At 37.7% G+C, this 14783-nt stretch overlaps 1 protein-coding gene across 1 annotated transcript in view; it reads left to right on the top strand.

The window, feature by feature from the left end:
* slo (calcium-activated potassium channel slo) overlaps positions 1-14783 on the top strand; it is a 39343-nt gene that overhangs the window by 21850 nt on the left and 2710 nt on the right. The window contains exons 10-27 of the mRNA XM_065300270.1: positions 1627-1779; positions 2163-2318; positions 3726-3838; positions 5196-5351; positions 5489-5565; positions 7203-7277; positions 8120-8170; positions 9583-9603; positions 10719-10781; positions 11292-11324; positions 11446-11590; positions 12060-12125; positions 13221-13395; positions 13455-13679; positions 13741-14020; positions 14098-14234; positions 14358-14470; positions 14529-14778. Of these exons, the coding sequence (XP_065156342.1) occupies positions 1627-1779; positions 2163-2318; positions 3726-3838; positions 5196-5351; positions 5489-5565; positions 7203-7277; positions 8120-8170; positions 9583-9603; positions 10719-10781; positions 11292-11324; positions 11446-11590; positions 12060-12125; positions 13221-13395; positions 13455-13679; positions 13741-14020; positions 14098-14234; positions 14358-14470; positions 14529-14778 (2289 nt within the window). The remainder of the gene's footprint in view (positions 1-1626; positions 1780-2162; positions 2319-3725; positions 3839-5195; positions 5352-5488; positions 5566-7202; positions 7278-8119; positions 8171-9582; positions 9604-10718; positions 10782-11291; positions 11325-11445; positions 11591-12059; positions 12126-13220; positions 13396-13454; positions 13680-13740; positions 14021-14097; positions 14235-14357; positions 14471-14528; positions 14779-14783) is intronic.

Here is a 14783-nt window from a genome sequence, read left to right as displayed (position 1 = left end):
CGTGGTAAGTCGGCCTCTTTTATTGGCGTTTATCGTGTCTGCCTCACTAGCAAAATACGTTTTTGTTTCGTTTCCTTCTTTTTGATTGTTTTCGACGATAATTGCGGCGCCAACCATCTCCGGCCACCACATGGGTATATACTCTTAAGACGTAACTAATACTGCAACGTTATTTTGATGGCATGCCGTTGATTTGTTCAGTTTTGTTCCGTTTTTGATTTTCTTGCCAGCCTCCGACATGTTCAACAAAATCAAAGCCCATCAGGAATGAAATCAGTAAACCAGTAGCAAGTTGCGTACTAAATTCACCCTCAAACTCACAACATCACACGAACACAGCGAGCAAACGCTTATTTACACACATCACATCATCAGAAACAAAACGCCATCGGGCTGACTATGGATATACTTGACCTTGTTTCAAATGCAACCGAAGTTACTGAAGTGACTGAAATAGAAGCGCGAAAGGTTCGGAAAGCCGGCGTATACCCTGCGATAACGATCTAATGATTGCGATTCTGTTTATAGCCGGTGAGCATCAACTTTTGCTAAAAATATTTCGGTGCGCCAAAGCGTAATTCAAAATTCGAAATTACACGCGTCGAAATTGATGGGAACAGCTGAATCGCATCGTATACGCCAATAGGTATGATGACTGTTGCCGAAACTCTCCAAAATTATGATTTATTTAATGATACTTGAGTCATAGAATTCAGAACACGTATTAATTCTTTCTTAGTACCGTGCCAAGATATTTAGAACACAAATCAGAGCGCACACCTCAACATTGACGTCACTTCCCCAACGGGTAGAAGAGTGAGGTTAGGTGGGGAAGTGCATCAAGCGTTTTGGCGCGAATTTCAAAATTTAAACTCAAATAACATTTTTTTATAATTTTTCAAAAACAGTTTTCATGCCTACAGTGGTTTTGAACCTTTTTGATTTTTTATCAAATAAGTACTTCTCAAACACATCCACTTTTGAATAAACTATACAACTCTGAAACTTGGAAAGGAGGCTAGGTATATCTTATATCAAATATTTTTCAATTTAATATCTGCACCACTTCCATTCGTATTTTGCAATAACTAGCGCAAACAGTGAGCAGCATCAATCCGCATCCGTTTTTTGTCGACAATTTCGATCAATTTTTGCGAAATGTGTTATCCCTAGAAACTTGCATGATGAGCGATTGCTGAACGTAATGCGTAGTTGAAACATTTTTATTATACGATTGATCGTTTTTTACTGATGTACTTAGCAGTTGCATTTATTACGTAGTTTCGCATTTTTAGAACTTGAACTGAGATTAAATTAAAAACTATTAAAACAACTATGCCATCATATTAATAACTGATTCTTCAACAATTCAATATTCTTATCTCGCGAATGCTTCATTCGAACGCGACTGAGATATCAATATTGATGAGATGATTAAAGTAAAAAGCGCGTTGCTTTTCGACCAGATTTTCTAACTTTTTACGGCCGGCATGCGTGGTGCTCGGGGAGCAATTAATCAGCTGCGCCAGTTTTAATTAAAGTTATTAATCGGTGGAGAGCGGCGTGCGCGCGCTTGTTTTACAAGTGCAGTAGGTCTAATGATTTATTTCCGACCACGTCTCACAGGTACACGAAGCCGATGCGTGCCTAGTATTAGCCAACAAATACTGCCAGGATCCTGACGCCGAGGACGCCGCCAACATTATGCGCGTTATTTCAATCAAGAATTATAGCGACGACATTCGGGTCATCATTCAACTCATGCAGTATCACAATAAGGTGAATATAAATCATTTACACGAATGATAATTTACAACTTATCACGTTTTGGTAACATGAAAAGTGCACTTTAGTCATGTCCGTGACTAAAGTACTTTAATCACGCAGTTTAACGCACTTGATACTTAATATAAGTCCACTTTTAAATCGTCATTTTTATTACGGTTTTGCAACATGAAAAGTGGCACTTTAATCACACCCGTGACTAAAGCACTTTAAAGCACTTGATACTTAATACACTATTTTTTTACTTTCATCTTTAAACCGCCATTTTTTCACGGTTTTGAAACATAAAAAATGCTACTTGAATTACGACCGTGACTAAAGTACTTTAAAGCACTTGATGCTTAATATACAATAATGGTTCTATTTGTGTGATACAGGCATATTTACTGAACATTCCATCGTGGGATTGGAAGCAGGGCGACGATGTGATCTGCCTGGCGGAGCTCAAGCTCGGTTTCATTGCTCAATCGTGCCTGGCGCCTGGTTTTTCGACAATGATGGCCAATCTCTTCGCCATGCGCTCGTTCAAAACCGTATGTATCAGCATTTCCGTTTACCCTTCACTCTCGCCCATTTCGTTAATATCTAAGCCATATAAACCACCGCCGTGAGCGCGCCGATGATATCGAGTGTTCCATGTGCAGCACCACGAGCTGTCGATGATATAAATACCGTTTAATGCTGATTGCAGTCGCCCGACATGCAGGTGTGGACCAATGACTATTTGAGGGGAACGGGCATGGAGATGTACACTGAAACACTGAGTCCCTCGTTTATAGGGATGCCGTTCGCTCAGGCCACCGAGTAAGTGCGTCCGCCCGCACGCGCCAAAAAAACCCTCCATCTCTCACACAACACTCCACCAACCTTTAAGCGTTTTGAGCAAACATTCTTGCATCCGGTTTGCTCTCAACATCAACTCACATAACCAAAAATTAAAAAAATTAAAAAACGCAGTTTTGTCGACCTGACGTGTGTCGTACAATTTCTATTACTATTTCGTGTTGTGCAATACTCGCTTATCATTGTTGTCTTTCTTTATTTTGTACTCGGATCAAAATTTGTTTTTGGATAAATCAATCAGCACACCCATCCATGCAGTGCAAACAATTTGAATTTGAATTCATGTTTGAATATTAACTCTTGTAATACTTGAACCCGTTTGCCAGACCGATTAACATCACGTGTACGTGTTTGATGGTTTTTGTTGTGGCACACATAGAGTAGTATTCCTATTAAATGTCCGTTGATGGTAAAATTTCGAAACCTGCACGTCGAGACAAGGCGTTAATTAAAATCTAAATGAGCAAACAAAAAACAAAACCGAGGCGGGCGAGCAAGCGCGTTTCACGGAACAATTATCACGTTTTTATTCAGCCGAGGATCCTACTCTTGAGCGCATTTTGTATTTACAAATTTGCATTCGACGCGGGCGGCGAAGAGTCGCGAGGAAAAAGTTTGTGCAATCGCTTTTGTCATTTTTTCAACGTACACAAATCTGCTATTGGTGTCGTTGTGACTGTTTTGTTGGTCTATATATCCTTGGTTCGTTCTTACAGTGAAGCTTAATGACATTCTGAGCTTATTACAATTTAGTTATTTTATAGCAAAACATTTACAGCATGCTTGAGAAGACGCCAACTAAGGTTATAATCGAATTCGAAAACTAGTTTAAAGGTTAGAACTCGAGCGGTCACTGCGCGCGCGGGATTACAAAGTTAAATTGAAAAGTTGCACAAATAGTTGTGTTCGAAAACAAAACAGAACCAAAAACTACCCTCACTAACACATACAGGGCGTATATAACAAAATTTATTCCCACTTTCAGGCGGATGTTTTGACTGTGGACGTGATTCTCATCTGATATGAAATAGTAGCGTGTACCTCAACGTGTTTTTCAGTTTGTGTGAAATGTGGCGGTTTTGCATTTGTGTTTTCAGTCCCCCGACACGCAACGCTGGCAGAACGATTACCTGCAGGGAACGGGATGCGAGATGTACACTGAGACTCTGTCCCCATCCTTCACGGGCATGTCTTTCCCGCAGGCCAGCGAGTAAGCTCCCAAATACTCATATCAGAAAACCAGAAACCGACCGAAAAACGCAAACAGAACAGAAACCACCGCGCGAGACGCAATCACAAATCGCACACAATCAACAAACGCGACTAAAGCCCTATTGGAAATAGCGGTTCGCGAACTCTTTCAAAACTATTTGGTCGGTCCTCGACGTCGAGCAACGTGTCGAAACCGTTCTCAATCATTCAATAGTTCAAACAAAAGTTTAAGTCTTCGATTCACTCGGTTTCCTATTAATATTAATTTCTAACTTTGTTGTATTTGCTTGGTTTTGGAATCGACTAAAAAATTTAACGTTGTTCATTGACTTGCTTTTGAGATTTTGCGACTTAACTAAAAACACAATGCAGAACTTCGTGGACACATACACATTTCATGATAAATTCTAACAAATTTAACGTTTAGCCTTTAGCGTTTGCTATCTTAATTAGATTTACATAACTTTTTGACATTATTATCTTTGACTTACACGTGTTATTGTGTTTTGCGTGTTTTTCAACCGAGTCGCATGGTGTTCAGAGCAGACTAAACCAAAGAAAAAACTAAAAAATAAGAAAAGTTTTCATCTAAACACCATGCTGACGTGTAGACGGATGTTTTTGATATTCAGGGTTTTGTAGTGCTACCATTTTTTTTTAGAATTGTAGATTAAATTAGAATAAAAACCAAAAAAATACAATTTAAGTAAAAATAATACTGATTTGTTTGATGTAGTTAAAATTTTGAGGAAAATTATTTGAATAAATTGTATTTTTTATATTTAGCGTGATTTAACTTCTAATAATAATGATTCTTAGCCAAAATTTTCACAATTTCAAGCACTACTTAGCAAAGTGCAACTTTAATTCTAGCAGCATTCAGTAGAATCCTAGATTAAGCTACAAATTAAGCTACAAACTTAGATTTCAGGCTTTTATATATAGTTCTAATGAATATTACATTGTAAATATGGGTGCTTTTTACTAATAATTTATGAAGGCGTCGCAAAATAATTTACTTTTAAATTTTGCACGCTTTTCCTAATGTTTATTTATTAATGTTTCACAGTGAATGCGCATGTGCACAGTAGATATTACAATTTCGAAAAATGTGTTAATATCATCGCAAAAAACATTTCAAAATCAATCCGTTGTGTAAATGTAAATATTTGATGTGATTTGTTATCTTGAAATGTATTCTGCGGTGTGCTTTCGCTGTGAATGCTTTCTCTGCTTGTCTGCTGTACAATTTCGGACGTTTTGGCACAAGCCTGACGTCCCATTACTCAATAACTAATCCTCGATTAACGCTCTGTTTTTTTCTCTTTTTTCTCCTCGGCGCGTTTGTCTCACAGGTTGTGCTTCACCAAGCTGAAACTGCTGCTGTTGGCGATCGAGGTGAAGGGCAGCGAGGGCGCCGACACGAAAATATCGATAAATCCTCGAGGTGCGAAGATTGTGGCAAATACTCAGGGATTCTTTATTGCGCAATCCGCCGACGAAGTCAAGAGGTGACCGCACAATTCCAACCACGACACAAAATATCCAACATCAAAAAAATTAACAAAAACACAATTCACACGAATAAATGAGTTGATAAAGGTGAGATTATGATTAAAAAAAAACTAATAGTTTTGTTTGTGTTTAGGGCATGGTTCTATTGCAAAGCATGTCATGACGAAATCAAGGACGAAACGCTGATTAAGAAGTGTAAATGCAAAAACTGTAAGTCATCCGATTTCATACTTTCTGTAATATTTATTTAAAAGTCATAACTTTGCTGTCTCAGCAATAATAATATAATCCTTTCTTTCTTGACGACGGAAACAAGAGTGGCATCGATTTAATAAATCCGTTTTACACAGGGCGCGTACGACCGTCGAATAATTATTAAAACACAAAACCGGTTGTATTTAATTTTGTGTTTTGAATGACAGTGAAAAAAAGATTCAAATTCAATTAATTACTGATGCTAACACATATGCTTGATTTAATCGAAACAATTTGATTAACAAACAATCACTTTTAGTGGCAGTTCAACAACGTAACTGGTTGTCCCATGATCTAGGTAATTTGAACAGATTGATTTAATAATAATAGATCTGTCTGATTAATTATTATAGATCCCGATGCTTGATGGATCAGCTCGATATATCTATGATTTTATTCTTTTGAGTCTTTTGTACTTATAACTACTATTTATCCTGTTTTCCTTTTGGGGAGTTTTTTTGATATTTTTGATTTGGATTTCTGAGTTTATGGGGCGCTTTGGGCGTTATCACTCGATTTGTAATATTTTCCTCCACATTTCATAAGTTTTTTCAGTTTTACTTTTCTGAGCAGTTTGCAAAGCGGATTATTTTTGATGTTTTTTAGTTAAATATTGCATTCGAAATTAAATCACACGATGAACATGGGAATGTCACAGTATTTCATATCATTGGGTTTGTGTAGTTGATTAAAACAAATATTATTACAGTTTATTTCTGAAAAAAATGCGTAGGATAAATAATTTAAATCAAAACTTGAATTTCGTTTCGTTTTTGGCTTAATTTCTCTGAAAATCATATTCTTTTTTGGTTGGTTGGTTTTATCTCTGTAAAATCGATTTAATGGTTTGCCACGTTGATTATACATTTATTGATAATTATGAAGATTCTGCCTGTCGGAATGTCTTTTTGGACACACACATTCTGAATCCTCTTTATCTGCACAAATTTCTCTATTTATATATTATCTATATATTTATATTTAAATGCATGCGGTTCTAGGCTTTTGTTTTATCAATAACGAACGGCAAAATTTAAATAAACAAATTTCTAAAGATATTACAACGGAAAAAGCAAGAAAATTGCTTGGAAAGCGAAAAAATTTACTACAAAATACAATTTTACACAAACACCAACACCAACCATTTTAATAACATTAATATGTTTATGAATTTATTTTATTTTTTCTATATTTATACGCGCATTATTAAAGTACATGTTATTGAGGAAAACCACTCGACTAACATCCTCCCCCGTCGCGCCTCTGAGTGCAAACTCAGCTAAAACATGACATAAACTTATTTTGCTCGCAGACGTTACTAATCCAGCGACATCCATAAACCGCCGTCGTCGCGCCGCCCCCACATGAAACCACACACCACATGATTACATGCCACATGCGATACATGTCATTTCGAACATTGATTACGATTGATTTTTCAGTTCAGTTCACTCTCTCTCTATCTGTCTATCAGTTAACTGCCGCAAACGAGCGCGTGCGATTGCGATTGGTTTTTTTGGGCTGCTGTACAGATTGTGATTTTTGTGGTACAGTGAGAGAAGTGTTTTGTTTTGGGTTTGGCTTTTTTTCAGATGTTGGTATGATGATGATGCAGTCAGGCATGGTGAAAACAGGGCTTAATTCCACCTATCACACATTGTTGGAGGGTAGGACACACCCTTCTATCATTTCTACCATGCTCAGCTGCTTTCGTTTTAAATTTCGTTTTGAGTTAACGTTTTTCTTTCGTTTTTGAGTTGAAAAAATAACAAATCATGTTCCTATACATTCAATAATTGCAGAAAAAAAATCAGAAATTATTCTCCTGTTATTTGTTTATGTTTTGAACTTGATTCGATACAACACGACACAACACTACACGAGCACCCCACGATACAAAATTGACTCGAAATTAAGGAGAAATTCGAATGTATCGGAACATAACCTACATTGATATCTACCTATATTTTTAAAGCTTGTGCGTAACATGTTGACAAGTTGAAACAAGTTTCTGTTCCGTTGTTCGAAGGCTCAATGTGCGCTGTATTTTTTGATTTCTGTGTAATTTTTTACTTGCGTTTGTTGGAAGCGCAATGCTCGCTTGACAATTGCTGCGCCATTTGCAAACGCCATTTGCGAACGTCGCCGATGCTATCTCTTTTACTTTACGTAACAATTTTTTAACCGCTGTACCGCTACATTGTGATGTGTACTAATCCGCAAAATGTATTATACGTTACGCAACCACGACGAGTATAATACGACATCGAGTTCGTCTCGAGACGCAATTACAGACAAATCGAATAATAATAATGGCTAGAGGTTAATTTACCGGCGAGACCGTAAAAGCTTTTTATTATACCATAGACAAATCGAATAGAGAATAAGAAAAAGCTGAATTTTTGACTATCGTCGATCGTCCTCAGCCCCTTCTCACAAAACAAGCCATGAACTTGTTGTTTGTTTTTGGACTAACCGAATGATTTTTGTCTCTGACATCGCTTTATAGTGGCTACATTCAGGAAGGGTGTTCGTGCCATCCAAATGGTCGGCCGAGCGAGTACGTAACGTATACAAATTCGTTTCTAATTTACATAAACAACAACTAAAACCCCTACAGTCTTGCTCTCTATATCTATCTCATGTAAAATCTCTATCGACACATACATCACCAGCCACTGAATAACCAGACAAGCGACACTCACTCATTGGTTTCTCTCAGCTGCTCATCGGCGCCGTTTTTGTTTTGTTCGTCTGTCTCAGTGTGTATGTGTGTGTGCGTGGGTGTCATGGATGCGATCGTGTGTTGGCTTGACAATCGTGAACCAGTGAAAGAAATTGTCGTCGCGTACTCGTACGAATGCATAATATTCTTTGTTGTTTCTGTATGACAATATTACAAATCGATGTCTTAAACGTGTCGTCTGTATGTTGTGTGTTTGTTGATGGAAAATCTGCAAAAACTAAGTTTTTTTAATATGTAATCCACTAATCATTTCCTAATTTCTTGGTTGGGACACAAATATACTCATATACAGAGTGTTTAGAGTCGTTTGAATATTTTTAATGAAATTTTTAGATTTTTGATGTTTTTTAAACGACCTACTCGTACATACTCGTTATCTAGATCAAAAACGTATGAAAATTACTTTGTTCACAAGTGATAATAAAAGAAAACTCAAAACTTAAATATTAATATTATTTGTGAGCAAAATATTTAATTGCAAGTTACAATATGAAGTGTTAATTTAAAATTAATCAGACTATTGTAATTGGCAATCAAATACAATCATACGACAATGTTGTACTCGTTTCGGTGTTTTTTCTCTTAGATTTCACTCGTAAACAGATCGATAAGACTTGGATTTGAACTGATTAATTATTATCAACGTTGTAATGTACTCGTACTCGTATACCGAGTGTTCGAGAGAATCGAACTCGCGCAGTCTGACGCTGACTAATAACATTTGCTTGTTGGCTTGTACATAAAAATGTTTATGAAAAATCAATGTTATGTATAAGCTTTCAATGACTAGTCGCTGTCACTCTGTGTATAATTCTTACTAATAATAGTTGATGTGTATTAAATAGTTAGGGTCAGTGTGTATAATAATGTTTAGGTCTCCCAGGGTTTTGACAATTGAAAAACTATAAAAATGGAAGATTCAGAAGCTTTTAAAACACGTTAACGACGGGTAAATGGTTATATATTGCACTGCAGTGGCGTGCGTATTAAAAAGATACAACTGGTTGCCTATGTTAACGTGTTATAAATGCAAAAATATAGGCAACACACTATACATTTGCGGCTCATCAATATATCTCATCCTATAATAACCCTCCCCCAGCACACATACAGATCTCAAACACACTGAAATATATAGCAACCAAACAAAAGCAAAGAAACTGTACTCATTTTTCTCCATCTACCACGATGGCATTGTTTTTTAAACGTCGCTCACGCCGACGCAGACGAGGACCTCACGTTGCCAAGTAAGTTGACACTGCGTTTTTTGTAGCCGTGATGGATAATGCTCGTACGTGTGTGTACCGACCAGTACGCTCTTTCTCTCAAAAGCCACCAAGTGTGCGTCGCGTGCCCCTCGCGGAATGCGTCGCATTTTGTTTCATCGTTAACCGATGCCTCCAGCAACCCCCCGCCCGTTAACACCCCGCCACCCTCTCATGTGAATAACTGATATATAACACCCGAACGTACAGAACATGAAATCAGCACTGTATATTCATTGACACATGCGAAATTTCAACAAAATTCAATCAAAGCGATAAGCGAAAAATTTTACCGAAAGAAAAATAAGTAAAATATCAATACTGAGAATCAAAAATTGATTAATTCTGATTAATTTATTTTCTCTATCTCTTCTTCTTTTCTCTATCTGTACTTATCTCTGTAATTCTCTCTTGATCTGTCTGTATATTACAAACCCCGAAACCACCCTTAGAGAGCATATGCGAAATGACGTAGTGGTATTCTCAAAAGACAAAAAAACAAAAACTAAGTGTTAAAAAGTGTTAAACGTATAAATAACTAAGAAAAGGTGTATAATACATTTCTTGCATAAACAACACATATTTTTCTGTGGAAATTTTTAATTAAAAAAACAAAAAATAAAAATATTTGTTGTTTGCGCAAATTAGGAATTAGGAATTCGTGCGCATGCTGCTGTTAGTTGCATGTTGAATGTGGATCTCTCGTCTTTTACGTGTTTTACGTATTCGTTTCTTGCCGAATTCTGTGTCTTGGAAGGTCTTGTGGAATGTGGCGCATCATGTCAGCGCATGGAATAAAACTCTGCACGTTTTACTCAAATTTCTGTAGAAAATGTATTATCATTGTAGCACGCTAGAATTAAATGTAGATATCACTTTAGTGAATAAAAATAACTAAACTTTTTCAAAACTCAATCAATATTTTATATAATTTTTGAAATTTTGTTTGAAAAAGTTTAGTTTTAATGTAGTTTTAGCTAATTCACGTAGAAAATGTTTTTTGTTGAAACATTTTGGTTTTGTTTCACAATTTGAATTTTGATGATACTTTAAGGCGTTGGAAGTAATAGATGTGTTAGACAAACTTGTGGTTACAGATGACCACCATCCTCCTCCCACCTTCACACCACCAGAGTTACCCAAGAAGGTTCACGTCAGAGGTATTCTTATTGTTTTGTATACCATCCAAACAGAAATTTCGTGTTATCGTTGTCGATCAACGTATTCACTGTTGCGTTACTGTATTACACGGTCCTCTAAGTACGTTATTGCACTGCAATCTGTTTTATTTTCTATTTTTTCATTTAATAGATCATTCATAGACAATTTAGCAACATTCACGCATTCTGCATATTCAATAATCAACGCAGGGATTTTTTGCAATTTGAAGACGCTTCTATGTTTGAAATTAGTGCACATTATTTTGATTTCAGTAGAAAGTTTCTAACATTCATCAAAATATGTAATTGAAAGCGCTTCTTGATAACTCTGCAAAATATGCTCCTGACAATCCTTTTAGATTGCAGCAATCCTCTGTAGATGTTTGTAGTCTCATCGTTACGAGATGTGCACACCAAGTTCGTTCGATTTCTGTTTGTTCACAATTGTTTATTGTTTAAACTGCGTAGAAATGCGATTAGTAATGTGTTTTTCTTGATGTGCTTTTGCAGGTGACATGAATCGACTACCCGAGGAGCAGTACTGTAAGTTTTAATCCAAACCCAGCACACACTATTTACACAAAATGGCCGCCAATGCAAATACACACTCCAAATAATGATTCGCAGTGAATGAGAATATTAATTGACTCTTTGCTTCTTTTAGTAAATCAGAGGAATCACACGCATAGGAATAGCACGTCGATCCCGAACTCGAATATGATCAACTCGACGAAGCAGGTGAACAAAGTGAAGCCGACTGTGAACCGCAATCCGGGCGACGCTGTCATCTCGCCCGGCTACAACGCAAGGTATTTTGCCGGCTGCCCTTCTCGTAAAATGCTCACAAAATAGGTTCTCATATATATTTCGGTTTGTCTCGAACGCCGCGCGTTCGAATAATGCACATTTATCACGTTTTGAATTTGCTTTCGTACAACATTCGACTGCACACGTTGAGATACAGTATTGCAATTCAAAAAAAAACAGAACAAAACTCAAAACAACAACAGTACAAAACAGTTGATTTTTAGTAAATGAGTAGAGTTTGACTATTGATTTCATGATGACACGATACACAAGCAGAATACACATCTTCACGCAATACGATATTTTCTATAATCTTTTGTTTGTTTCTTCATTTCTTAATTAATATGTTTTCATCATCGAAAAACGAAAAAAAAATCTGAAACTTTTTCGATGCGTTTTTTTGTTGATTAACGAAATTGTTCTATCGAAACACGACGAGATGGTGTGCTATCAGCAGTGTGCTATTTTCAGAGCGCCGGAGCAGGAAACCACATCTTATGCCGGCTATCATCTTGCCTATGAAGTCAAAAAACTCATGTACGCTTATAGCTCTACTAACACATAACTGTCCATGCTTGCGTGCCTTGCCTCTTGCCGTGCTCGCTGCCTGTTAATTGTTTATGATTTTCATGCAAATGCGCTGATACGTATTTAAAGTTTTATTTTCTCTCGTGATTAAACTTACGTTTTCTTTTTTTATTATGTTGCAAGTCTTTGTTTTCAGTGTTAAATGTGTTGCCTGTACGTGAAAAATATGGCAATAAAATATTTTTATTTTTCTCCCAAAAGATGTAAAGATTGCATGCGATTTATTTTATTTTAACTTTGCGTGCTTTAATGTTTTTTTTTTAATTTAAGTTAAAGGCGCGTTTCAAAGCGACACTAACAAAAAAATCTTATAATATTTTTAAGAACTAATCAATAATTTAATTTAGAGTCGCTGTGGCAACGTGTTTTTAAGATTGTTTACTTCAAGCACTTTTTTGAGAAGAAAAATGAACGAAATTTTTACATTGTGAGTTGGTACATGTAGATCTGCTGATAGTCCAACCATGTTTTTGATTTCTAATTCGACGATTTTCTTTTTGAAGTTAGCCCTCACGTAATGACAACCCCGACTGACTGTACTTTGATATACGTATACATATGAACGTAAAATGTAAAGTATCTGCACTCTTGTCTAAGATTTTCTCTCTGAGTCGCATGATTCTCAATATCTATATGAATATAAAGTGTGGTAATGAGAGAAAAACGCAAGATTTATGAAATTACCAGAAACCTGTGCATGAAAAATTCTTGAACAAAGCAATCGTTTCTTTTTGACTTTGTACAGATTTATTTTTGACTATATATATGGAATCGATGTGCATTCGTGTAACTGTCGTTCTAGGACAATGAATTTTGATTGTTTTGAATTTTGAGATTTTACCTATTTCTATATATATAAATATTTCCAACGAATATTGAATTGCAATTATTGGGAATGATGAATGGTGCTAGTTTATCATTAGTGCAAACTTAGAGAATTAATGTAGTCCTCTCGGAAACTGCTAGCGTTTACTCTATAAGTGGCTGACTGTTGTCGCGGAGTATTTGGCGATGGTTGTGATGCGATGCTTGGGGATGTTCTAGGCCGACGAGTCGCACCAGCGGCAGCGGAAATCAAAACAGCAACGGGGTTGCGCTCCCCGTCGGCCTGGCGGACGACCAGGCGAAAGATTTCGACTTTGAAAAGACTGAAATGAAGTACGACAGCACGGGCATGTTCCATTGGGGGCCCGCAAAGAATCTCGAAGATTGCATACTGGTACATACGCTTTGAAATCACCTCAAAAAGGAAATTGAATCATATTCTTTGATTGACAGGATCGCAATCAAGCAGCGATGACAGTTCTCAACGGACACGTGGTGGTCTGTCTCTTTGCCGATCCTGACTCGCCGTTGATCGGTTTGAGGAATCTAGTAATGCCATTGCGGGCAAGTAACTTCCACTATCACGAGCTGAAACACGTCGTCATCGTCGGATCGGTGGATTACATCCGACGCGAGTGGAAAATGTTACAGAATCTACCGAAGATCTCCGTTTTGAACGTAAACATAACCTAAAATTAAAGCTTTGTGTGATTTAGATTCACACTGGGGTGTTTTTTAGGGTTCGCCATTGAGTCGGGCTGATCTGCGAGCAGTCAACGTGAACCTATGTGATATGTGCTGCATCCTGTCCGCGAAGGTGCCCAGCAACGACGACCCAACGCTAGCCGACAAGGAAGCCATCCTCGCGTCGCTGAACATCAAAGCGATGACGTTCGACGACACCATCGGCGTGCTCAGTCAGGCTAATGGCGAGCAGGACACGACCACACCGGTCGGCAGTCCCATTGTCCTGCAGAGGCGCGGATCTGTGTACGGTGCCAATGTTCCGATGATCACTGGTACGCTTCAGCTAAATTCTCTGTCTTTAGAATCATCAATCGATTAAAATTGTAATTTTGCTGTTTTTTTTTTGTAGAACTGGTGAATGACAGCAACGTGCAGTTTCTGGATCAGGACGATGACGACGATCCTGACACCGAACTATACCTCACGCAGCCGTTTGCCTGCGGCACAGCGTTCGCTGTCAGTGTCTTAGATTCACTTATGTCTACTGTAAGCATCTTATACATTAAACTTAACATAACTTAAAATAATCAAAGCTAACCTAATCTAACGTAGTCTGACATAGTCTAACCTAGCATAACTTAACCTAAAAATATGTTTTTTTCTTTTTAGACATATTTCAACCAAAATGCCTTAACGCTAATCCGATCATTAATCACCGGAGGCGCGACGCCCGAATTGGAATTAATTCTGGCCGAAGGAGCAGGTCTTCGAGGCGGATACAGGTAGGTGGTGGCGGATGGAGATGCGATGAGACATTGAAATATGAACTTTTTCACGCAGCACGACGGAAAGCCTGTCAAATCGCGATCGATGCCGCGTCGGCCAGATCTCGCTGTACGACGGCCCGCTGGCGCAATATGGCGAGACCGGAAAATATGGCGACCTTTTCGTCGCCGCTCTCAAACAATTCGGCATGCTGTGCATCGGCCTGTATCGCTTTCGCGACACCAGCAACTCGGCGGATGCCAGCAGCAAACGATACGTCATTACTAATCCACCTGATGATTTTCAATTATTACCAACTGATCAGGTACA

This window comes from Atheta coriaria, unplaced genomic scaffold, assembly GCF_025399875.1.
Source record: "Atheta coriaria isolate IRGN ID8LTWV9N9 unplaced genomic scaffold, Caltech_Dcor_3.1 hic_scaffold_4_pilon, whole genome shotgun sequence".
NCBI lineage: Eukaryota > Metazoa > Arthropoda > Insecta > Coleoptera > Staphylinidae > Dalotia > Dalotia coriaria.
Note: the sequence above shows the minus strand (reverse complement) of the source record. Positions and strands in the feature narration are given on the sequence as shown.